Consider the following 27,364-nt stretch of genomic DNA (forward strand, 5'->3'; position numbering starts at 1 on the left):
TGTCGGATGTGGTCTGCAATTTATGCAACATCCACAGAATATTACTTTTGTGTTAAAAATACAACAATTATTACACATATAAGGCTCATTTGAGTCTGCGATTAGAAAGATTGTACCTGGCTGAATATGGACCCTCCTCCTGCTTGCTGGGCAACAGGGTGAAGTCCTGTGGGACAGGGGAGTGAGTTGTTACCAGCATACTGCAGACTGGAGATATCTGGAGACAAAACAACAAATGATCATAGTGTATTTGTTTTGTTCTGGTAATTTTGAAATTGTAAATGAAACAAATTATAAATTACATAAGAAACAAAGATTCTGGGATTTCTTTACTGAGAGTTGGTGCAAAATATCAATCCAAAATAACTGCTGAAGATTTAGTTTATTTATCCCATCACCATGACCACTCTTTGAAAGAAAAAGTTATTATTTATGTTAAAACAATGATTCTTAATGTTATGTAAATGTTTTATAAATCCTTTTTCCTTTAATTGTTTTATTTATCATTTAGCTGGTTTTGATTTTAACACAACATTTTATGAATAACCCCACATAAACTGTAAGTATAATCTGATTTTAATAGCTGACCTTGCATGGAGGTGAGGAGGAAGATGGCTCCACCATTGAGGAAGCCTTTGTCCTTGATGTCCTTAAAGGACATAAAATAGCCGTAGCCCCATCCGTTGGTCGCGTAGATTGATTCATTGCCCTCTTGTTTGTAAAAGGTTCCATTTTTGCGAGGGTTGTCCATTTTCTGTAAAATCATGTAAACACACATAATGAATGCAGAAAGTAAATACTTAAGGTTGTTTATGATGATATAATATGTTCATTTGAAACTGCACAGAAATTATCTCATGGGAATACAATTTCCTTCAAATAATGTAAAGCTGTTTGACTCACTATAGTCAATCTGTTCAGGATCAGTTGAGATGCTATTCTGCTTGGACATACGTAGCTGGATGTTTGGGTTCTGATCCATCAGCAGAAACGTTATCTGTCTCCATGGGCAGGGCCACTGGAGCTGGTCATCATATTTACCAGACAAGAGGCGCGCATAGACTCCAATATAACTTGATCGCAGAACAACCAACAGCTGATAGGCATAACCGTCTCTTGAGTAGTGTCTTGGACTGAATAGCCAGGTGTTTTTTGCAACATTCTCAAAGTCTCTAATCTACCAGGTGTGATGGGGGCATTCTGTCTCTGACAGATTGATGTCATCGATGGAAAACCCACCTGTAGACTGTCCTGCTCCTTTACGCACCTCAAACTCCACCTGGAAGGTTTTGGTGGCATTCAGAGGCATGTGGTGGAGCTGCCAGTAAGATGCTGGTAGGCCTGTGAAGAAGAGAGAGACTTTATGATTTCACACCAGACAGGGTGAAGATTTACCCAATATTGACGTGGCGTCTTGTAAATTCATTTGGACACATCAAATCAATGCCCATATTTTTCCATTCTCTCATTTCTTAGGAGGATCGCTTTCAAGAATGTTTCTCTCTGTAACCTTGAGCCAGTATCTTACAATTGGACACAGCTATATATCAACTACATCTCCCTATGTAAAAAAAACCCATATAATTTACGATGAGATCATATGTTCAGGGACTAGATGACATCATCACCTGTTATCTGGCCCATGAGTCGGGGAGTTCCTTTGGGGTTGTCGTCATCATCATACTCTCTGATCCAGATGTTGAGTAGGTCCTGGTCGCCCCCACTGTAGTAGTAAAAGAACTGCAGGCATTGAAACTGCCTCCGTGGTGTCTTCCTCACGCTCTCCATTGTGGCCCTGTCTCCCTCTTTACCAGTAGCTGTACTGTAGTGCATGAAGAAGCCACCATCTGTAAAACAGTATACATGGAAGATGACTGTAAAGATACACTACCTTCCTCCCTCTGTGTAAATACTTCCATGAAAATGTATATATACATATTATTTAAAGGGGCAATCCATAGTTGCTACATCCATTTTTGGACTTATAAATTAATGATATGTACCCATTGATTCTTGAAGAATATAACTTATAAATGCCTCATGAGCTTATGAGAGTGGGCACATTTCTCCAGCCCCATCCCTCAGCTTTTTACCGAAACGGGTGTGGAGGACGCTTTGTTATTGTTTCAACTGCTGATTGCCGCTTTAATAAATGGTTTATAAAGGTCATATAAGTTGATAAGAAACTTCTACAAGTACATCTTCTGATTTTTGTTATAGTATCTCTGCAATGCTAAAGCTTATCTGTCCTTGACTGAGTACGGTAACTCACCCCTCTCAGTGGTTGACATGTTAGTAGCAGAAGTAGGGGCAGTCTCTGTAAAAATAACAAATGAATAATATATTGAGCAAAATATGTACAGTGAGGGAAAAAAGTATTTGATCCCCTGCTGATTTTGTACGTTTGCCCACTGACAAAAATGATCAGTCTATAATTTTAATGGTAGGTTTATTTGAACAGTGAGAGACAGAATAACAACAAAAAAATCCAGAAAAATGCATGTCAAAAATGTTATAAATTGATTTGCATTTTAATGAGGGAAATAAGTATTTGACCCCCTCTCAATCAGAAAGATTTCTGGCTCCCAGGTGTCTTTTATACAGGTAACGAGCTGAGATTAGGAGCTCACTCTTAAAGGGAGTGCTCTTAATCTCAGCTTGTTACCTGTATAAAAGACACCTGTCCACAGAAGCAATCAATCACTCAGATTCCAAACTCTCCACCATGGCCAAGACCAAAGAGCTCTCCAAGGATGTCAGGGACAAGATTGTAGACCTACACAAGGCTGGAATGGGCTACAAGACCATCGCCAAGCAGCTTGGTGAGAAGGTGACAACAGTTGGTGCGATTATTCACAAATGGAAGAAACACAAAATAACTGTCAATCTCCTTCGGCCTGGGGCTCCATGCAAGATCTCACCTCGTGGAGTTGCAATGATCATGAGAACAGTGAGGAATCAGCCCAGAACTACACGGGAGGATCTTGTCAATGATCTCAAGGCAGCTGGGACCATAGTCACCAAGAAAACAATTGGTAACACACTACGCCGTGAAGGACTGAAATCCTGCAACGCCCGCAAGGTCCCCCTGCTCAAGAAAGCACATATACAGGCCCGTCTGAAGTTTGCCAATGAACATCTGAATGATTCAGAGGAGAACTGGGTGAAAGTGTTGTGGTCAGATGAGACCAAAATGGAGCTCTTTGGCATCAACTCAACTCGCCGTGTTTGGAGGAGGAGGAATGCTGCCTATGACCCCAAGAACACCATCCCCACCGTCAAACATGGAGGTGGAAACATTATGCTTTGGGGGTGTTTTTTCTGCTAAGGGGACAGGACAACTTCACCGCATCAAAGGGACGATGGACGGGGCCATGTACCGTCAAATCTTGGGTGAGAACCTCCTTCCCTCAGCCAGGGCATTGAAAATGGGTCGTGGATGGGTATTCCAGCATGACAATGACCCAAAACACACGGCCAAGGCAACAAAGGAGTGGCTCAAGAAGAAGCACATTAAGGTCCTGGAGTGGCCTAGCCAGTCTCCAGACCTTAATCCCATAGAAAATCGGTGGAGGGAGCTGAAGGTTCGAGTTGCCAAACATCAGCCTCGAAACCTTAATGACTTGGAGAAGATCTGCAAAGAGGAGTGGGACAAAATCCCTCCTGAGATGTGTGCAAACCTGGTGGCCAACTACAAGAAACGTCTGACCTCTGTGATTGCCAACAAGGGTTTTACCACCAAGTACTAAGTCATGTTTTGCAGAGGGGTCAAATACTTATTTCCCTCATTAAAATGCAAATCAATTTATAACATTTTTGACATGCGTTTTTCTGGATTTTTTTGTTGTTATTCTGTCTCTCGCTGTTCATATAAACCTACCATTAAAATTATAGACTGATCATGTCTTTGTCAGTGGGCAAACATACACAATCAGCAGGGGATCAAATACTTTTTTCCCTCACTGTATGTTGTAAATAAAACACCATACAATTTGTATATGGTCAGTATACATACCATTTTGAAACGTGGTACTGTTATCCACAGACACTGGATCAGTATCTGTCAGAAATAAAAATCTATGTATGAGAGGGACCCATGAACACTGGTGTCAGCTTTGTAATATCAATGACATCAGGGGGAAATTAGGTTCTGGCCTATTGTATGTGATTCTGAATCTGATCAGCCATGAGGCTTTAATCATGCAACATGGTTTGGTGAGTTTTGAGCCTGTAAAACATAAGATGTACTGTACTTGCCATTGGAGAGAGAATAATTGTTTTCAGGGATGAGTGTTGGCCAGACTTCTAACCATATAAACAAAGATAACTGCCAGTCTGCCAGCACCTAACGTATCAATGTTTAACTCCTTATATCATGTGTCAAATTAAAATGAAAAATTAAATGTTAAGTTTTCATGTTTGATTGAAATGAGCCGTAACTATTATAACATGGAGGATTACCCCTTAAAGGACCCAGCTTGGTGTGGTCTGAGGTTGGCCCCTCTTGGACACTGCCCACTCTCTCCCAGCTGGCACTGCCACTGGCACAGAGGGTCATACCACACTCCTGGTTGTCCTCAAAGCTGCATGTCTCTAGGAATGTGACCACAGATGCTGCATAATTGGAACATAGAGATACAAGGGAAGTATTTGCATGGTAGACAAGTAGTGATGCTGGGCAAACACAAATGGATTACTTATAGTGCTTAAGGCACTGGCTAAAGGCACATTCTGCACTATCTTGTATAACCTCCAAATATCATTATGCACACTATGCACTGTTCTGAGAACCCATTAGCTTAAAATATATTGACTTTGAATGAAACACGTCTTAAACTGCTTTACGACATTCCCATCAATGACCAATACAATAAAGGCTATTGACATGCTGCTAATGAAATACATTATTAGCCCACGGTTCTGTTTCATTCTTTCACTGAGCAAATTTCTATAGCTTACTTACTGCAGTTATACAGCGTGTTTAGTTTTAAGACGTCATTGAAGCTCATGTCCAGCCGTTGGCCTATTACATTCTGGTATTCTGGTTGCTTAGTGATGATGGTGGATCCGTTGCCATTGGTGAAGTCGTCCTTTCCGTAGTGCATCACCGAGGTGTAGTCATACGGGGTACCTAGGGTGCTGGTTTGACTTGCGCTGCGTTTTTCAAAATTGTGCTCCTTTCCTGAATACAAAAATAATAAGTAGAATTATGCCTTTACTTGACATGGTACTTGTATTGCTGTGTCGATTGTAGTCAAACACTTAATATAGTTTTGATTACATTTTTGCAACTTTGCACTCATTATTTTAGGACAGCAAAGCAGAACAAATAACCTTCTTCAATGTTTTCCCAGACAATGGTTACATGGTCATCCCTGTCATATCTAGACTGCTCATGCCAGAAGCCCAGAGCATGTAAAAACTCATGCTCTATGATGGCGATATGACCACAACCAAGTCCAATGGAGAGGCTTTGGTTGCCCCAGCGTTGATTCCCAACATATGAATAACATCTAAAGAGAAAGAAATAAGGAAGCAAAACAGAATGAAAGAAAATTCAAAACGAGAGATTTTACTTTAGTGGTTCTTCTAACCATTAAGAATTTAGATTTTTCTAATATTAAGGTATTATATTACCCTTCATCCTCTATGATTAAGAGGTAGTTTGGCTCTGCTTCCTGAGGTTTGAAGTCCACACAGGTTTTCAGGCGAATCTGCTCCATTGACCTAAGAATGATCCCTTTGGCATTCATATCTGTAATAGATTAACCAGATTGCTTGAACTATAGGCTATATTATGTCAATTTACATGATTACACATATTTTTCCAATTACTGAATGGCCAAGCATGTTTCACTGTGGTCAAATGTCTTACCAAGACTCTCATCCAAAACATATGGGACAGGGATTTCCCATCTGTACTGGTCACCTAGGATGGTGTTTCTCGCTCTTCCCTATGGAAATAGGCACCATACAGCCATTTCAGAATAATTGTTATAATTATGAAAGTGATCATTTTCAAATGGATACAAATATAAAATGTACTCATGAATACAACACTGTGTACTTACAGATGGCAACATGATGTCTCCCTCATGGAGATCCAGATCTAAAATATATAGAGAGAGTGTGTGGAGAGGGCCATCTACTGTATGACAGAGTTACAGTTATCTGTAAAGTCTGGCTTTTTACCTTTGTTTATCTCTGTGATGTCTGGGTATCCTTCTTCTTTTTCTCCAGCACCTGTTAAAGTCAGAGTGCAATGTCTGCTATAATTATAGACCCTGATGATACTGTTGTGAGTGTGAGTAGGGACACGTTATTGTAGTGTTACAGGATCTAGCTCTGAAAACAAGTAATTAGTCCAACAATTATATGATTGCTCACCGTGAATATGATGAAATCATTGTTGAAATGTTATGTGTTGGAATGTTTCTCATAAGTAATCATTAGGTCCTCATTACCAAAACCATTAAAGATAATTCACTCAGGTTTCAATTTCAAACGACACAGTATATTCTGAGGTTTAGCACCCTGTTATGTGCCTGCCCCATAAGTGACTGTTGGTTATATTTTTGGATAAAGTACATGCTATACCTCCTATTGAAGTTGGCTGTGGACACACACAGAAACACACATGAACTCATCTCTAGTCTGACTACTATGGTTACCTTTTAAATACTTCATATTTGGTTATTATAATTGTGATGTTTCAATTAAAACACTATTGGGCAAGCTATACACAGTGATGTGACGTAATGTATCTTACCATAGTCAAAGTGTGCTGGCTAACCACACTCAGCAGGAGAAATGCATACAAAGTCATTCTCGGTGCTGGTTCTTGCCAACTGACAATTCACACTATAACAGTAAAAAAAAGACAGAAGAAAAAAGTGTAATTCCCATTCAAAGTCATTCTAATACTGTATATGAATGGATATTAAATGAATAGTGCTTGAATGAAACATCCAACTCCTTGTGAATATAAAATATTTGAAGAAGGAAGGACATCAAGATATTAGAGTGATAAAATAAATAGGTAGTATTCACACTTACATGATAGGCCAATGTTAAAGAGATGTGAGGAGAAATGAAGAGATTAAAGCCGCAACACTGACAACAAAATACCAACAGTATACTGCAAAACTCATACCGTCCAGTGGACCTCGGACCTGCCCTGAATACATTACAGATGTAGGATCTTAATTTGATCAGTCTTTTGTTGTTGAGAATTTTCCTGCACCGCAGGAAATGCAGATCAGCTTCATGATTTACATAAATTCACTGCAAACCCACATTAACACACGGTTATATTAAGAGTATTGCACTTTTCATGTTGCCTACTTTTGGCCAGCTAATAGCCTAACCACCGATCAAGCAACATTATGGACTAAACGTTCAAATCCTGTTGCTGCAGGATTCCTTTGCTGTGACAATATAGGTCAAAGTAAGATCATACATCTGTATGTCTGACTACAGATTGACAGGGAAAAAGTTACAATTTAAAATAATTCACAGCGCAGTCTAATACCTTTTCATGATGATTAACCCACTCAAAGTGTACTTATTGACACATCTTTAAATGGTACAAATGGACATATCAGATTACATATTCTTATAGACTATATTGAAACAGATGCAATCATGATGCATGCAGATGAAACCCCTACAGACAGAATGACTGAATTTATATTTACCTCAGTTTGTAGATGGGTTGATCAACTTCCTCTGTGATGAACTTGGGTCTAATGTAGTGCATGGGACAGACAACCGCATCCGTTGACAACGAACCGCATCTAGAGAAGGGTCACATACAGTGGGGAGAACAAGTATTTGATACACTGCCGATTTTGCAGGTTTTCCTACTTACAAAGCATGTAGAGGTCTGTAATTTTGATCATATGTACACTTCAACTGTGAGAGACGGAATCTAAAACAAAAATCCAGAAAATCACATTGTATGATTTTTAAGTAATTAATTTGCATTTTATTGCATGACATAAGTATTTGATACATCAGAAAAGCAGAACTTAATATTTGGTATAGAAACCTTTGTTTGCAATTACAGAAATCAAACGTTTCCTGTAGGTCTTGACCAGGTTTGCACACACTGTAGCAGGGATTTTGGCCCACTCCTCCATACAGACCTTCTCCAGATCCTTCAGGTTTCGGGGCTGTCGCTGGGCAATACGGACTTTCAGCTCCCTCCAAAGATTTTCTATTGGGTTCAGGTCTGGAGACTGGCTAGGCCACTCCAGGACCTTGAGATGCTTCTTACGGAGCCACTCCTTAGTTGCCCTGGCTGTGTGTTTCGGGTCGTTGTCATGCTGGAAGACCCAGCCACGACCCATCTTCAATGCTCTTACTGAGGGAAGGAGGTTGTTGGCCAAGATCTCGCGATACATGGCCTCATCCATCCTCCCCTCAATACGGTGCTGTCGTCCTGTCCCCTTTGCAGAAAAGCATTCCCAAAGAATGATGTTTCCACCTCCATGCTTCACGGTTGGGATGGTGTTCTTGGGGTTATACTCATCCTTCTTCTTCCTCCAAACACGGCGAGTGGAGTTTAGACCAAAAAGCTCAATTTTTGTCTCATCAGACCACATGACCTTCTCCCATTCCTCCTCTGGATCATCCAGATGGTCATTGGCAAACTTCAGACGGGCCTGGACATGCGCTGGCTTGAGCAGGGGGACCTTGCGTGCGCTGCAGGATTTTAATCCATGACGGCGTAGTGTGTTACTAATGGTTTTCTTTGAGACTGTGGTCCCAGCTCTCTTCAGGTCATTGACCAGGTCCTGCCGTGTAGTTCTGGGCTTATCCCTCACCTTTCTCATGATCATTGATGTTCCACGAGGTGAGATCTTGCATGGAGCCCCAGACTGAGGGTGATTGACCGTCATCTTGAACTTCTTCCATTTTCTAATAATTGCGCCTTCTCACCAAGCTGCTTGCCTATTGCCCTGTAGCCCATCCCAGCCTTGTGCAGGTCTACAATTTTATCCCTGATGTCCTTACACAGCTCTCTGGTCTTGGCCATTGTGGAGAGGTTGGAGTCTGTTTGATTGAGTGTGTGGACAGGTGTCTTTTATACAGGTAACGAGTTCAAACAGGTGCAGTTAATACAGGTAATGAGTGGAGAACAGGAGGGCTTTTTAAAGAAAAACTAACAGGTCTGTGAGAGCCGGAATTCTTACTGGTTGGTAGGTGATCAAATACTTATGTCATGCAATAAAATGCAAATTAATTACTTAAAAATCATACAATGTGATTTTCTGGATTTTTGTTTTAGATTCCGTCTCTCACAGTTGAAGTGTACCTATGATAAAAAATTACAGACCTCTACATGCTTTGTAAGTAGGAAAACCGGCAAAATCGGCAGTGTATCAAATACTTGTTCTCCCCACTGTATATGGGAGGGAAAAGGGACACCGCAGACACCACTTTACCATGAAATGCTTACTTACGAGCCCTTTCCCAACAATGCAGAGTTAAAAAGTATGAAAAATTAGCAAATAAGAAAAAAAGGAAATAGTAACACAATAAAATACCAATAACGAGGCTATATACAAGGAGTACCGGTACCAAGTCAATGTGTATGAGTACCGGTACCAAAAAAAATATGTAAATGTAATGTGCAGGGGTACGAGGTAGTTGAGGTAATATGTACATGTACAGTGCCTTCAAAAAATATGAATACTCCTTGACTTCTTCCACATTTTGTTGTGTTACAGCCTGAATTCAAAATGGATTAAATACATTATTTTTCATACCCATCTACATAAGTATTCACACCCCTGAGTCAATACTTTGTTTAAGCACCTTTGGCAGCGATTACAGCTGTGAGTCTTTCTAAGTAAGTCTCTAAGAACTTTCCACAACTGGATTGTGCAATATTTGCCCATTTTCAGGTCTTGCCATAGACTTTCAAGTAGATTTAAGTCAAAACTGTAACTCGGACACTCAGGAACATTCACTCTCTTTTTGGTAAGCAACTCCAGCGTAGATATGGCCTAGTGTTTTAGGTTATTGTCCTGCTGAAAGGTCAATTAATCTCCCAGTGTCTGGTGGAAAGCAGACAACCAGATGTTCCTCTAGGATTTTGCCTGAATATTGAGTCAGTGCAAAACAAAATTGTCTTGCCATTTGATCAACTGCTCAGCAGTCTTATGGCTTGTGGGTAGAAGCTGTTCAATAGCCTTTTGGTCCTTGACTTGGTGCTTTGGTACCGCTTTCCATGGGGCGGCAGGTAGCTTAGTGGTTAAGAGCGTTGTGCCAGTCACCGAAAGGTCACTGGTTCTAATCCCCGAGCTGACTAGGTGAAAAATCTGTCGATGTGCCCTTGAGCAAGGCACTTAACCCTAATTGCTCCTGTAAGTTGCTCTGGATAAGAGCGTCTGCTAAATGACTAAAATGGAAATGGAAATGGTAGCAGAGAACAGTGGTTGGAATCTTTGACAATTTATAGGGCCTTCTTCTGACACCGCCTGGTATAGAGGTCCTGGATGGCAGGGAGCTCGGCCCCAGAGATGTACTGGGCCATATGCACTACCCTTTGTAGCGCCTTGCGGTCAGATGCCAAGCAGTTGCCATATCAAGTGGTGATGCAGCCAGTCAAGATCTCAATGGTGCAGCTGTATACCTTTTTAAGGATCTGAGGGCCCGTGCCAAATATTTTGGGGCGGTATGCGAATTGGAGTGGGTCCAGGAAGATGGTGTTGATGTGAGCCATGACCAGCCTTTCATTGCTACAGATGTGACTGCTGCGGGGAGATAGTCATTTAGACAGATTACCTTGGCGTTCTTGGGCACAGGGACTATGGTGGTCTGCTTGAAACATGTAGGTATTACAGACTGGGTCAGGGAGACGTTGAAAATGTAATTGAAGACACTTGCCAGCTGGTCAGCACATGCTTTGAGTATGCGTCCTGGTAATCCGTCTGACCTGGATGGAACAGCTAATGCATCATCAGTATTACTAACATCATTATAATAATAATAATATGCCATTTAGCAGACGCTTTTATCCAAAGCGACTTACAGTCATGCGTGCATAAATTTTTCAACTGGTAGCATCAATCAGTGATAATCCAAATAATTCTAATTCTAATTATTGTACTCCATCTCTAGCCCTCATACAAAGCATAAATAAATAAATAAATTAAGCCCTAATCTGTGGATTTCACTACTGGGCAGGGACATAGCCATGGGTTGGTCTGGGAGGGCATAGGCCCACCAAGCCAATCAGAATGAGTTTTTCCCCACAAAATAACTTTATTAGAGACAGAAATACTCCTGTTTCATCAGCTTTCCAGGTGGCTGGTCTCAGACAATCCCGCAGCTGAAGAAACCGGATGTGGAGGTCCAGGGCTGGCGTGGTTACACGTGGTCTGCGGTTGTGAGGCCGGTTGGACATACTACCGAATTCTGTAAAACAGAGGTGGCTTGTGGTAGAGAAATGAACATTCAATTCTCTGGCAACAGCCTTGGTGGACATTCCTGCATGCCAATTGTACACTCTCAAAACATGACATTTGTGGCACTGTGTTGTGACAAAACTGCACATTTTAGAGTGACCTTTTATTGTCCCCAGTACAAGGTGCAACTGTGTAATGATCATGCTGTTTAATCAGTTTCTTGATATGCCACACCTGTCAGGTGGATGGATTATCTTGGCAAAGGAGAAACTCACTAACAGGGATGTAAACATTTGTGCCCAACTTGAGAGAAATAAGCTTTTTGTGCATATGGAAAACTTCTGGAATCTTCTAATTCAGCTCATGAAACCAACTCTTTAAATGTTGCATTTATATTTGTTCATTATACATTTTATATTACCAATTGTCTCAAGAACAGACTACAAATACATGAGTAAAAAGTATTTACAGTGCCTTCAGAAAGTATTTATACCCCTTGACTTATTCCATATTGTTGTGATACAGCCCGAATTCAAAATGTCTTAAAATGTATTTTTACAGTCTTTATTTGAAACTAAAACATGACAGAATTTAAGAATAGGCCTATGGTGTAAACTCTGCAGAAAATACACTAATCACCATTGCTGAGTCAGACAAATTTGCATACACCAACCAACTGCTTGAGTGAAGGAGGCAGCATTGCATAGCAACAGAATACATATCCTTTACCAGTGTAACATGGACGATAAGAGGGAGAAACTCAGTGGAGAAAATGTCCTATAATACAACAAATCACCTCAGTGACTATTTAAATATAATATACAAACATATAGTAATAGTTCACTACAGTGTTTTTGTTATACAAGTACAAGATAAAATTCAGATTCAGAGCTTTCAGAATCCCATTGGAAGTACAGACTGGGGGAAATATTGCAATCATTAGTTATTTGTTATGATTATGTATAAGAGAGGTTATTACATCAATTGTATATTGAAGCATTGTATGACAAAGTTTGGTCCTGACTGTAAGGCTTACCATCAAACAGTACACACACACCACTAGGATGACATTTGGATTAACAATATGCAGGGCAAGAAAATTTACCATAATGATATTACTGAATATAATTTAAGATGTTGCTGGCAATATTTGTAGGTTTTAATGTTGTTCAGTGAATCAACCACAACATAAAAGCCATAATGATGATCGCCGGGGTAGACACCAGTCCAGAGGAGTCAGAAATCCTGGAAGGGGATATAATTTAAGTCACTATAAATGCTTTAAATGATTATCAATGCTTACAAATTCTTAAACGTTTGTGCATGCTCAAATCCAGAAAGATCTTACCTTGGTGAACATGGGCCCTTGTCCTCTTGAATGCTGGGCAACTGGGTGAAGTCCTGTGGTGGTGGACTGGGACAGGGGAGTTTGTTGTTACCGGCATACTGCAGACTGGAGATATCTGGGGACGAAAATAAATACAGTGGGGGAAAAAAGTATTTAGTCACTCAGCCACCAATTGTGCAAGTTCTCCCACTTAAAAAGATGAGAGAGGCCTGTAATTTTCATCATAGGTACACGTCAACTATGACAGACAAAATGAGGAAAACAAATCCAGAAAATCACATTGTAGGATTTTTTATGAATTTATTTGCAAATTATGGTGGAAAATAAGTATTTGGTCAATAACAAAAGTTTCTCAATACTTTGTTATATACCCTTTGTTGGCAATGACACAGGTCAAATGTTTTCTGTAAGTCTTCACAAGGTTTTCACACACTGTTGCTGGTATTTTGGCCCATTCCTCCATGCAGATCTCCTCTAGAGCAGTGATGTTTTGGGGCTGTCGCTGGGCAACACAGACTTTCAACTCCCTCCAAAGATTTTCTATGGGGTTGAGATCTGGAGACTGGCTAGGCCACTCCAGGACCTTGAAATGCTTCTTACGAAGCCACTCCTTTCTTGCCCGGGCGGTGTGTTTGGGATCATTGTCATGCTGAAAGACCCAGCCACGTTTCATCTTCAATGTCCTTGCTGATGGAAGGAGGTTTTCACTCAAAATCTCACGATACATGGCCCCATTCATTCTTTCCTTTACACGGATCAGTTGTCCTGGTCCCTTTGCAGAAAAACAGCCCCAAAGCATGATGTTTCCACCCCCATGCTTCACAGTAGGTATGGTGTTCTTTGGATGCAACTCAGCATTCTTTGAGTTTTTACCAAAAAGTTATATTTTGGTTTCATCTGACCATATGACATTCTCCCAATCCTCTTCTGGATCATCCAAATGCACTCTAGCAAACTTCAGACGGGCCTGGACATGTACTGGCTTAAGCAGGGGGACACGTCTGGCACTGCAGGATTTGAGTCCCTGGCGGCGTAGTGTGTTACTGATGGTAGGCTTTGTTACTTTGGTCCCAGCTCTCTGCAGGTCATTCACTAGGTCCCCCCGTGTGGTTCTGGGATTTTTGCTCACCATTCTTGTGATCATTTTGACCCCACGGGGTAAGATCTTGCGTGGAGCCCCAGATCGAGGGAGATTATCAGTGGTCTTGTATGTCTTCCATTTCCTAATAATTGCTCCCACAGTTGATTTCTTCAAACCAAGCTGCTTACCTATTGCAGATTCAGTCTTCCCAGCCTGGTGCAGGCCTACAATTTTGTTTCTGGTGTCCTTTGACAGCTCTTTGGTCTTGGCCATAGTGGAGTTTGGAGTGTGACTGTTTGAGGTTGTGGACAGGTGTCTTTTATACAGATAACAAGTTCAAACAGGTGCCATTAATACAGGTAACGAGTGGAGGACAGAGGAGCCTCTTAAAGAAGAAGTTACAGGTCTGTGAGAGCCAGAAATCTTGCTTGTTTGTAGGTGACCAAATACTTATTTTCCACCATAATTTGCAAATAAATTCATTAAAAATCTTACAATGTGATTTTCTGGAGAAAAAAATTCTCAATTTGTCTGTCATAGTTGACGTGTACCTATGATGAAAATTACAGGCCTCTCTCATCTTTTTAAGTGGGAGAACTTGCACAATTGGTGGCTGACTAAATACTTTTTCCCCCACTGTATTAATGAAAGCATTCTGGGATTATTTCTGAGGCAAGTATTGATCCAACGTTAAAATAAAATGATTATATTATTAGTTTGAGTCAAAATAATTGTTTACCTTCTAAGATAACATTTTATTAATAACCCCCCTAAACTAAATATGATCTGATTTGAATAATAGCTGACCTTGCATGGTGGTGAGGAAGAAGATGGCTCCACCCTTAAGGAAGCCTTTGTCCTTGATGTCCTTCAAAGAAATAAACTTTTCGTAGCCATCTCCCTTGGTCGAGTAGATTGACTCAGTGCCCTCTTGTTTGTAAAATGTTCCAGTTTTGCGAGGGTTGTCCCAATACTTTTCACCATTTTCTGTAAAACCATGTAAACACACTCATGGCAGTAACTAGGGGAGAGTAGGGGCAAAAGTAACAGGTGAAAGTAACATGCACATTTTCTCAGATAACACAGAAGCTAGAATGATTCAGTGAAGTCAGCACATTCTTAATGTGGAGGACGACCTCTCTAGAAAAAAACTGCCCAGTCCAACCATGTTTCACTGAGTTAAACAAAGTGGTTTTGAGTTTTTTTGTTTTACTCACTGAAGTGTTTTTCGGTTGTGGAGTTAAGTTTAGTTGTTTAAGTTCCAAACATGTAATTTTACATGTTTAGTCATTTAGCAGACGCTCGTATCCAGTAACTTACAGTAGTGAGTATACATATTCATACTTTTTCCATACTGGTCCCCCGTGGTATTCAAACCCACAACCCTGGCGTTGCAAGCACCATGCTCTACCAACTGAGGTAGTGTATACACTTGACACTTACATGCAACGTAGGCTATCAGAATATGAAGATTGCATTGAAAAGACGGTCTAGATGCACAAAAGTCGCTTTGTGGTCTGATTGTGTTCAGATCGGGCTGAACACACAAGTCTCCAGAAAATGTTTTGGGGGGTAACGAGAGGCACCTTTTTATTATAACGTTGAAGGAAATACGTTCCTAGCGTGTGAGGAACATGTTTGCTGGACTCAAATGCTAGCCAGCTAGCTAATATTTAGACAAACTATTTTTTGTTTGACTAGTGTTATGCTAACCCATTTGCAATCCCTTTAGCATTGCTTGCAGGCTAGTTACAGAGGTTAGCTGGCTAGTTAGCTATAGTAGTTAGCTACTACCATCAAATCAAATCGTTATCTGTCACATGGGCCGAATACAACAAGTGTAGACCTTACAGTGTAATGCTTACACGCCCTTAACACAAATATAATAAAACTGCATTGTTGGTTATCTTATTTTGCCTATTCCACCATTTGTAGAATGCATTCTGGCATTTGAATATAGCACAGGAAAAGGGAATCCGGACACACTGGACACTGTAGACATTTAAATGTAGGTGTAGACGCATGACGCAATTCCATGATCAGAACTCTATGATCAGAATACTAAAGCTGCATGAAGTGTCAAATCAAGACACATCCACACTGGACTAGTTTCTTAACCCATCTAGTGACTAAATGACAGCAGGTTTCAAGTATCATGCTAGCTAGTCTTGGGTGTTAGCCTGGGAGAAGTTACAGGAGAGACGGGTGGGACAAAAGTAACAATGTAAACTGATGACCTGGAATAAAATAAAAAAGTTGAAGCACTGTCTAGTTCATATTGCTTTTATAATGTTAGCAAAATATCAACAAGTGACTGAATGTTTGAAAATTATGACATTAGAATGATGCTTAATTGACTTAATGGATCAGCTTCTCACAAGGTTTTATCAACAGGTTAGTGGTTAAAAATATATATTTGGATTCTGGGGGACCTTATGTCAAGCATGATGAGTTTGCCATTTGTGAAGAGAATTAAGACGTTTATTACAGTGGGGAAAAAAAGTATTTAGTCAGCCACCAATTGTGCAAGTTCTCCCACTTAAAAAGATGAGAGAGGCCTGTAATTTTCATCATAGGTACACGTCAACTATGACAGACAAAATGAGAAAAAGAAATCCAGAAAATCACATTGTAGGATTTTTAATGAATTTATTTGCAAATTATGGTGGAAAATAAGTATTTGGTCAATAACAAAAGTTTCTCAATACTTTGTTATATACCCTTTGTTGGCAATGACACAGGTCAAACGTTTTCTGTAAGTCTTCACAAGGTTTTCACACACTGTTGCTGGTATTTTGGCCCATTCCTCCATGCAGATCTCCTCTAGAGCAGTGATGTTTTGGGGCTGTCGCTGGGCAACACGGACTTTCAACTCCCTCCAAAGATTTTCTATGGGGTTGAGATCAGGAGACTGGCTAGGCCACTCCAGGACCTTGAAATGCTTCTTACGAAGCCACTCCTTCGTTGCCCGGGCGGTGTGTTTGGGCTCATTGTCATGCTGAAAGACCCAGCCACGTTTCATCTTCAATGCCCTTGCTGATGGAAGGAGGTTTTCACTCAAAATCTCACGATACATGGCCCCATTCATTCTTTCCTTTACACAGATCAGTCGTCCTGGTCCCTTTGCAGAAAAACAGCCCCAAAGAATGATGTTTCCACCCCCATGCTTCACAGTAGGTATGGTGTTCTTTGGATGCATCTCAGCATTCTTTGTCCTCCAAACACGACGAGTTGAGTTTTTACCAAAAAGTTATATTTTGGTTTCATCTGACCATATGACATTCTCCCAATCCTCTTCTGGATCATCCAAATGCACTCTAGCAAACTTCAGACGGGCCTGGACATGTACTGGCTTAAGCAGGGGGACACGTCTGGCACTGCAGGATTTGAGTCCCTGGCGGCGTAGTGTGTTACTGATGGTAGGCTTTGTTACTTTGGTCCCAGCTCTCTGCAGGTCATTCACTAGGTCCCCCCCGTGTGGTTCTGGGATTTTTGCTCACCGTTCTTGTGATCATTTTGACCCCACGGGGTGAGATCTTGCGTGGAGCCCCAGATCGAGGGAGATTATCAGTGGTCTTGTATGTCTTCCATTTCCTAATAATTGCTCCCACAGTTGATTTCTTCAAACCAAGCTGCTTACCTATTGCAGATTCAGTCTTCCCAGCCTGGTGCAGGTCTACAATTTTGTTTCTGGTGTCCTTTGACAGCTCTTTGGTCTTGGCCATAGTGGAATTTGGAGTGTGACTGTTTGAGGTTGTGGACAGGTGTCTTTTATACTGATAACAAGTTCAAACAGGTGCCATTAATACAGGTAACGAGTGGAGGACAGAGGAGCCTCTTAAAGAAGAAGTTACAGGTCTGTGAGAGCCAGAAATCTTGCTTGTTTGTAGGTGACCAAATACTTATTTTCCACCATAATTTGCAAATAAATTCATAAAAAAATCCTACAATGTGATTTTCTGGAAAAAATATTCTCAATTTGTCTGTCATAGTTGGCGTGTACCTATGATGAAAATTACAGGCCTCTCTCATCTTTTTAAGTGGGAGAACTTGCACAATTGGTGGCTGACTAAATACTTTTTTCCCCCACTGTATATCAAGACACGGAGTGTGCATGGCAAGGACAGCTGATTGGTAGGGCTAAGAATGATAGTAATTGAAAATGGTGAAAAACATCTACATTCCAATTAAAGTGAGATGAGAAGCTGGTTAATACTGTATATCTATGTGATCATTTGAGTCGGATTAATATTGTAAGGCAAAACATTTTGTTATGTCCTGTAAGACACATTTACTGTAATACATGTAACAAGTTAATACTTTATAAATAAGCTTATTCATGATGATAATGATCATGATAAAATGTTAATTTGAAACTGCAAAAAAAACTATGTTATGGTGTAAAGCTGATTGACTCACCAGGGTCAATCCGTTTAGGGTCAGTGGAGATGCTGTTCTGCTTGGACATGCGTAGCTGGATGTTTGGGTTCTGGTCCATCAGCAGAAACGTTATCTGTCTCCATGGGCAGGGCCACTGGAGCGTGTCATCATATTTACCAGACAAGAGGCGGGCATAGACTCCAATATAAGACCTAGACAATTTAGTAATTATCTGGAAGGCATAGCCATCTGGAGAGTATTGCCTTGGGCTGTACAGATAGGTGTTGTAGTCGCTGGTAGTCAAAAGATTCTCAAAGTCCCGTATCTGCCAGGTCAAATTGGGGCAGTCTGTCTCTGACAGGTTGATGTCATCGATGGAAAACCCACCTGTAGACAGTCCTGCTCCTTTATGCACCTGAAACTCCACCTGGAAGGTTTTGGTGGCATTCAGAGGCACGTGGTGGAGCTGCCAGTAAGACACTGGAGAAGCTAGATGGAGAAATGGGGAGTTTCTGTTAAAGGCCGATACCTTAGAGATATAATAGCTGTGGGACACGTGTATGGAACTCAGTCGTTACAAACTGCATATTGCAGTTGTTTAGTGTAAGAGAGATTAAAGGCAGAGTACAGTCAAATATTTATGTAGAGATTACACACACACAACCATTCAAATGTTTGGGGTCACTTACAAATGTCTTTGTTTTCGAAAGAAAAGCAATGTTTTTGTCCATTAAAATAACATCAAATTGATCAGAAATACAGTGTAGACATTGTTAATGTTGTAAATGGCTATTATAGCTGGAAACGGCAGATTTTTAATGGAATATCTACATAGGCGTACAGAGGCCCATTTTCAGCAACCATCAGTCCTGTGTTCCAATGGCACGTTGTGTTTGCTAATCCAAGTTTATCATTTTAAAAAGGCTAATTGATCATTAGAAAACCCTTTTGCAATTCTGTTAGCACAGCTGAAAACTGTTGTGCTAATTAAAGAAGCAATAAAACTTGTCTTTTTGAGACTAGTTGATTATCTGGAGCATCAGCAATTGTGGGTTCGATTACAGGCTCAAAATGGCCAGAAACAAATAACTTTCTAATGAAACTCGTCAGTCTATTCTTGTTCTGAGAAATGAAGGCTATTCTATGCGGGAAATTGCCAAGAAACTGAAGATCTCGTACAACGCTGTGTACTACTCCCCTCACAGAACAGTGCAAACTGTCTCTAACCAGAATAGAAAGAGTGGGACGCCCTGGTGCACAACTGAGCAAGAGAACAAATACATTAGTGTCTAGTTTGAGAAACAGGCGCCTCACAGGTTTTCAACTGGCAGCTTCATTAAATAGTACCCGCAAAACACCAGTCTCAACATCAACAGTGAAGAGGCGACTCCGGGATGCTGACCTTCTAGGCAGAGTTGCAAAGAAAAAGCCATCTCTCAGACTGCCAATCTTTTCTTTTTATTGGCCAATCTGAGATATGGCTTTTTCTTTGCTTTTCTGCGTAGAAGGTCAGCATCCCGGAGTCTCCTCTTCACTGTTGACGTTCAGACTGGTGTTTTGCGGGTACTATTTAATGAAGCTGCCAGTTGAGGACCTGTGAGGCGTCTGTTTCTCAAACTAGACACTAATGCATTTGTCCTCTTGCTCAGTTGTGCACCAGGGCATCCCACTCCTCTTTCTATTCTGGTTACAGCGTTGTACAAGATCTTCAGTTTCTTGGCAATTTCTCACATAGAATAGCCATAATTTCTCAGAACAAGAATAGACTGATGAGTTTCAGAAGAAGGTTATCTGGTCATTTTTAGCCTGTAATCGAACCCACAATTGCTGATGCTCCAGATACTCAACTAGTCTCAAGAAGGCCAGTTTTATTGTTTCTTTAAATCAGCACAACAGTTTTCAGCTGTGCTAACAGAATTGCAAAAGGGTTTTCTAATGATTAATTAGCCTTTTAAAATGATAAACTTGGATTAGCAAACACATCATGCCATTGGAACACAGGACTGATGGTTGCTGATAATGGGCCTCTGTACGCCTATGTAGATATTCCTTTTTTTTTATCAGCCATTTCCAGCTACAATAGCCATTTACAACATTAACAATGTCTACACTGTATTTCTGATCAATTTGATGTTATTTTAAATGGACAAAAAAATACATTTTCTTTCGAAAACAAGGACATTTCTAAGTGACCCCAAACTTTTGAACAGTAGCGTACACACACACAGTTGAAGTCGGAAGTTTACATACACCTTAGCCAAATACATTTAAACTCAGTTTCACAATTCCTGACATTTAATCCTAGTAAAAAAATCCCTCTCTTAGGTCAGTTAGGATTACCACTTTATTTTAAGAATGTGAAATGTCAGAATAATAGTAGAGAGCATGATTTATTTCAGCTTTTATTTCTTTCATCACATTCCCAGTGGGTCAGAAGTTTACATACACTCAATTAGTATTTGGTAGCATTGCCTTTAAATTGTTTAACGTGGGTCAAACGTTTCGGGTAGCCTTCCACAAGCTTCCCACAATAAGTTGGGTGAATTTTGGCCCATTCCTCCTGACAGAGCTTGTGTAACTGAGTCAAGTTTGTAGGCCTCCTTGCTCGCACACGCTTTTTCAGTTCTGCCCACACATTTTCTATAGGATTGAAGTCCGGGCTTTGTGATGGCCACTCCAATACGTTGACTTTGTTGTCCTTAATCCATTTTGCCACAACTTTGGAAGTATGCTTGGGGTCATTGTCCATTTGGAAGATCCATTTGCGACCAAGCTTTAACTTCCTGACTGATGTCTTGAGATGTTGCTTCAATATATCCACATAATTTTCCTTCCTCATGATGCCATCTATTTTGTGAAGTGCACCAGTCCCTCCTGCAGCAAAGCACCCCCACAGCATGATGCTGCCACCCCCGTGCTTCACGGTTGGGATGGTGTTCTTCGGCTTGCAAGCGTCCCCCTTTTTCCTCCAAACATAACGATGGTCATTATGGCCAAACAGTTCTATTTTTGTTTCATCAGACCAGAGGACATTTCTCCAAAAAGTACAATCTTTGTCCCCATGTGCAGTTGCAAACCGTAGTCTGGCTTTTTTATGGCCGTTTTGGAGCAGTGGCTTCTTCCTTGCTGAGCGGCCTTTCAGGTTATGTCGATATAGGACTTTTGTACCTGTTTCCTCCAGCATCTTCACAAGGTCCTTTGCTGTTGTTCTGGGATTGATTTGCACTTTTCGCACCAAAGTACGTTCATCTCTAGGGGACAGAACGCATCTCCCTCCTGAGCGGTATGACAGCTGTGTGGTCCCATGGTGTTTATACTTGCGTACTATTGTTTGTACAGATGAACGTGGTACCTTCAGGCGTTTGGAAATTGCTCCCAAGGATGAACCAGACTTGTGGAGGTCTACACATTTTTTTCTGAGGTCTTGGTTGGTTTCTTTTGATTTTCCGATGTGAAGCAAAGAGGCACTCAGTTTGAAGGTAGGCCTTGAAATACATCCACAAGTACACCTCCAAATGACTCAAATGATGTCAATTACACATGCACACGCTATGAGGTTGGAATAATACTGTGAAAGTTATAATGCCCTTTTAGTGATATCCATCTATAACTATCTAGATATCACTGCAAGCAATAAAATGTGCCACAGTTAGTGCAGCGTTAACCTCAAGATCTTGGGTTAAGGTAGGATGCAATATGTTTAATAGTTCACTAGTAGTAGTAGCCAAGACCACACTTTAGATATGGATTATTTTAAAAAGTCCAATGCAGGTGCTTTTATCTCAATATCAAATCATTTCTGGGTAACAATTAAGTACCTTACTGTGATTGTTTTCAATTAATACGGTCAAAAATTAACAAAATTGGCTTCTTAGCAAAGCAAATTCTCAAGCAACAATTTTGGTAGGACTCTCTGGGAGTGGCTTGAGTGGGGAGGGGAAAATTAAAATGAGCTGTTATTGGCCAGAGGTTTGGAACTCTGGTTTATTAACTAATTTACCACATGGTGATGATGTCAACATGGAAGGCCAAACCTCCCTCCCACCAAAACATGCTGAAATTTCAGGAAGTCTTTTCAAACAGCTCTTACACTAAAAGGGTATTATCATAATTTTCACCATAGTCAGGGCAGACATGACCTTACTCAGAGATGACATTACCTGTGATCTGGCCCATGAGGCGGAGAGTTCCATTAGGGTCTCTCTCATCACGGTATTCTCTGATCCAGATGTTGAGCTGGTCTAACTCGTTACCACTGTGGTAGTAGTAGAACTGTAAACACTGGACACTGCACTTCCTGCTGGGAGTCATCTCCCTGCTCTCCAGCCAGGCTGTGTCCCCCTCCTGGCCTGACGCTGTGCTGGCATGCATGAAGAAACCAGTACCTGGGAAAATATGAAAGTTGGTCACAAAACATTTCTGAAAGTCATTATTTAATGTAATATGTCAATGTACAGTATATGCATTACATATCTATAGATTTAATATAGAGCAGTTACAAGGGTGTGGGCTTCTGTATTCTGAAACAAGACGTGCATGTTGTGTTATGACTTAATGAAATAATGCAGTTCATTCTGTTGCATTTTGTATGAAATGTGCCTTTACTATAGTACTAAAGTACCATACCTATAGAAGGATAATAAAAACACACGATCAACTGTTTGCAAGGATGATCTCTCACTTCCAGTCGGTTGAATTAATAATGAAATGTGCCACTAATCTTACTATCAGAGCCCATGTTGGTGTGGTCGGTGTAGGGACCCCCAGCAGCCTGTGTCACTCTCCCCCAGACATTTTCCGAGCTATTCTCCACACTCCGAGAGCAGCGACTCATCCCACACACATCTTTATCGGAAAAGCTGCAATATTCCTTAAATGCAACAGATGCATCTACAAGGTGAAAACAAAAATGCAAGTTTAACCATCTGTGGTCAATGTCCATTTAAGCCCTGAACAATGTGATGATCATACTGTATGTGCAGAGGTATGACCTTAGAAATTACTCTGAAGTGGTTTGACAAGGGATTTGACAAAGTCCATGTATACTCAGTCAATTAGGTAAATGTTGCAGCAAGATCTGTGTTTTGGAATACCAAAACACAGATCAAACGCGTAATACACTACACTTGAAAATGTCCCATGGTTATTGTTCATACATGTTGCTGTCCCCCACGATGAAATCAGAGAGGGTACTGTGGATCTGTCTCTGTCCATTAGTCACACGCGATATGACGGCACAGGCCCAATTTTAGCAAAACTTGGGTGAATGATGAGTCTTGCCATAGAGACCCGGCATTTACAAAAATTACACTGATGGCCAGATGGTGGCGCTATAAAAGCGATTGAAAATGCAAACTTTCAAAGGTCACGCCCCTCAACCCGTTTGGCACATAGGTCCCTCTTCTCACAAGGAACGCATTCGCCTCAGGGACCCATAAGGTCCGCCATTATGGATTTTCCGCCATTTTGAATTTGTGAAAAACACTTAACACTACTTTTTTGGCACTGAATGATCGGTCTGCACGAAACTTCATATGGCATCTATGGACAAAGGTCTCAATGCAACATTTTAGACTAATACCTAAAACATTGTCACAAATGCATATGAAATCAGTCAAGGATATTCGTATTGTAACAAAATTTGGTACACGTTGCAAACACTCAAGACTCAACATATGCAAGAACATTCATAGCGACCTCACGTGGCACTATAAAAATGTGCTTGTTATATCTCTTGATCTGTTTGACTGATTAAATTTGGCACATGCTCAGTGATATAAGTCTAGCTAACCCACACAATATCGCAGACTCCACTGGCACTGATTGGCCCAAGGTGGGCACTGCATCATTTGTGGAGGACGACATGTTTACTGTTGTTTGAGGTTAGGGTTAGAGGTAGGAAATCTAAACACCATACTCTTATTGTATAGTGTTGGTATTATGAACAGACATTCCAACAGTGCTATTGTCACGCCCTGACATAGAGATCTCTAGTTGGTTTGGTCAGGGTGTGAATATCCATGTGTAGATCTATGTTGGCCGGGTGTGGTTCCCAATCAGAGGCAGCTGTCGATCGTTGTCTCTGATTGGGGATCATACTTAGGCAGCCATGTTGCCTACCTATGTTGTGGGATCTTGTTTCTGGTTTGGCTTGTTTATGTGTAGCCCATTAGAACTTCACGTTACGTTGCTTTTGTTGTTTTGTCGTGTGTTTACTTCTTAATTAAACATGTACGCATACCACACTGCACCTTGGTCCAATCCTTTACTCAACGAATGTGACAGCTATCCAACACTTACTGCAACTGTACATTCGGTTTAGCTTCAAGACATCGTTTGAGCTCATTTCCAGCCTTTGGCCAATCACATCCTGGAACTCTGGTTGCTTAGTGATGATAGTGATGAGTCCGGGAACTTTCCCGAAGTCATCTTTGCCGTAGTGCATCAACGAGGTGTAATCATACGGCGTACCCAGAGTGGTGATTTCATTCTCACTGTAGTTCTTAAAGTTCTCTTGTGTTCCTGAATGCAAAAAATATTACATACATTACATTTGTAAAGTTTAAAGTGACATTTGTATATTCTCAGTGCACAAAATAAAATAATTTAACAAAGAAGGAATCTTAAAATGTATAACCATATCATGACAAGAGCAATCAAAGTCTTGGAGGAAGGGTAGGCCAGCTGGTAGAGATGTTTTAAGCAATGAAATAGATAAAATATATTCATTCACACGATGACTGATAGGGGCAGTGTGTTGAAACCACCGTGCCTCCATCTTGGCCCTCCCTCACATTGTTAAAAATATTTTGGAAGCTATAGAAATGCAATTATTAATGTCTACATTCGTTTTTTTAGCCACATTTATTATATTACAGACACCTTATTGCATACTTTTAAATTATATTGTGACCAAAACATTGAAACAAATATATAAAAACATTTCTCTTAGTATTTTATTTATTTATTACCAATGTTAGTACCCACTGCAAAAAAAAGAAGGTATAAGTGTAATTTTGTCCTTGAAACATTTAATTCAAATACTGTACCATTCCATTCATTCCTATAGAGGATTGCTCCTATGGGGAGGGCAAATATGGCCGACCGGTGGCTTCAAAGTCTCTCAATGGCCAATACATAGCGTCAGCAATCCTGGGTTTATATACACATTTGTTTTTAGGCCTGCTTTAAATGCCCCAACAATTGAAACATTGAATTCAGAGGTGGTGGTAGTGGATTAATTCGAACTGTTTGTTACAAAATGCCCCTCTCTCCTTTAATATGTGTATTAATACTTCCCACACAGCACACATTTTGATCTAAAGCTTGTAGATGAACAATCCCAAAGTAATGTTATAATGTGAGAACTAGAAAAATTATTAAATAATGTTTGTATGATTGGGAAAAACAATGAGTCAAACCTTCTACGATGTTTTCATAGACAATGGTCACATATTCATCTCTGTCATATCTGGACTGCTCATGATAGAAGCCCAGAGCGTGTAGAAGCTCATGTTCCACAATGGCGACAATACCACAGTACTCTCCAATGTTAACAACCTGTCCATTTGCAAAAGTTCTCCCTACATAGGAGGAGCACCTACCGGGGATAGACATGTTAACACAAAACACATATAATGTAATTAATTGTTGATTTAGAAAAATATCTACCAAATGTTCCACCAGTACATGTCTTACCCTGTATGTTTCTCAATTGTTAGGTAGTACATCTCAGAGTCTCTGGGCTTGAAGTCCATGCATGTTTTCAGCCTGAACTGGTCAAAGGCTCGCAGAATGATGCCTTTAGTATTCATATCTGTGCAAATGGAAAATACAGTGACAACATTAGAAAGATCAGTAATGTGATACAAAATAAATATCATACAGCTGGGAACTGGACTTGAACACGTGACGCTCTGCTTATAGCATAAATGCTATAGTGGTTTGATATTTCTTACAAGATGAAAATCAGGATTCCACGTCTTTACTCACCAAGACTAGAGTGTAAAACATAGGGAACTGGAGACTGCCAGCGTTTGTTTTCCCCCAGAATGCCATTCCTCTGAAAGTTCTGGAACATTACAGTTTGGTTAACCCATATACCTCAGATAGGGTTAATGTAAAACATATCATTTAAACCATTGCTGTACCCACCTCCATTATGTCACCTTCACGTAAATGTAAGTCTGAAAATAACCGATATGGGTTAATAAGTAATATGTAAATAAAATATTAAGTGACTTTCTATAAATCTGTATTTTCTACAACACAACTGACAAATGTGTATTATTCATGCAATATGTATTGTGTAATTAACACTTTACATATGTTTATGTAAGCTTGACCTTTGTTTATTTTGTCAATGCCCAACTCATCTTCGATGTCTTGAAAAGGAAAAAGAAATCAAGTCAACAATATTAATGGTAAGCAACCATATACATAAACACCTGATACAGCATAAGTATGTTCACATCTAAAAATAAATCAATAAAACTCAGGTCCATATACTGTAGCCAGTTCATTTTATTTTCATTTAGAATATCCAGACCTACCTGTGACCTTGGGAACAGCCTGAGGAGAATGAGAGATAATATATTTTAAGATAAGAAATTATCAAAAACGTAATTCTAAAAATGTCTTATCTTTTGATTTTCTGTTTTGCATAACTTACATGATTATCTTCTCACAATACAAATTATGTTCTATCAAATTAAACATTGTTCTTTTAACATATTGAGCTACAGAGATAAATGAGTGTAAGCCTAATCATGTTTTTAAAGTTTCCTTTACTTACCCCAGCCAAAACTTGTGACACAGCTAAGCTCACAACAAGACAGGCATGGATATACATTCTCTCCGGATACTCTTTCCAGGGTCAAGGTCACTAGCAGTAACAAATCAGATCATAATGGGAAAACACCAAAAAAGAACCCATTAAATGTGTTTCAATTCACATCACCTCTACCAGAGTAAGAGCCTGAGCAAATGAGACTATGATGATTGATTGACAGGTTGTATCCAGTGAAATGTCCCTATACATTCCTTAGCATGATTTTCTCTTATTAAATGCCCTTATGCATTGTTAAGGCTGCATAATAGTAAATATACTTAATTTGCCAAGTTAAAAACAAAATCGGT

General features: G+C 40.2%; 2 protein-coding genes and 1 long non-coding RNA gene across 3 annotated transcripts; all 3 read right to left on the minus strand.

Moving 5' to 3' along the window:
- Positions 1-1,611: 1,611 nt before the first annotated feature.
- On the minus strand, positions 1,612-5,009 carry LOC121543804 (meprin A subunit beta-like). Its single transcript, XM_045208352.1, has 5 exons — positions 4,964-5,009; positions 4,462-4,614; positions 4,016-4,060; positions 2,273-2,317; positions 1,612-1,847 (listed from the first exon to the last, which is right to left on the minus strand). The coding sequence occupies exons 1-5, from the start codon at positions 5,007-5,009 to the stop codon at positions 1,612-1,614; spliced, it is 525 nt and encodes a 174-aa protein (XP_045064287.1).
- Positions 5,010-5,682: 673 nt separating this feature from the next.
- LOC121543803 lies at positions 5,683-7,139 on the minus strand. Its single transcript, XR_006657543.1, has 6 exons — positions 7,057-7,139; positions 6,770-6,861; positions 6,193-6,243; positions 6,072-6,109; positions 5,876-5,954; positions 5,683-5,755 (listed from the first exon to the last, which is right to left on the minus strand). It is a non-coding gene; the product is annotated as an uncharacterized LOC121543803 (long non-coding RNA).
- Positions 7,140-7,693: 554 nt separating this feature from the next.
- On the minus strand, positions 7,694-27,089 carry LOC121543802 (meprin A subunit beta-like). The gene is made up of 14 exons (XM_045208353.1): positions 27,021-27,089; positions 26,779-26,797; positions 26,572-26,610; positions 26,381-26,412; positions 26,219-26,297; positions 25,925-26,042; positions 25,648-25,826; positions 24,527-24,748; positions 22,952-23,116; positions 22,387-22,611; positions 18,266-18,715; positions 14,654-14,833; positions 12,766-12,880; positions 7,694-7,796 (listed from the first exon to the last, which is right to left on the minus strand). The coding sequence occupies exons 1-14, from the start codon at positions 27,075-27,077 to the stop codon at positions 7,694-7,696; spliced, it is 1,983 nt and encodes a 660-aa protein (XP_045064288.1). The 5' UTR covers positions 27,078-27,089.
- Between the last annotated feature and the right edge of the window lie 275 nt (positions 27,090-27,364).

Source organism: Coregonus clupeaformis, chromosome 28 (genome assembly GCF_020615455.1).
Source record: "Coregonus clupeaformis isolate EN_2021a chromosome 28, ASM2061545v1, whole genome shotgun sequence".
NCBI lineage: Eukaryota > Metazoa > Chordata > Actinopteri > Salmoniformes > Salmonidae > Coregonus > Coregonus clupeaformis.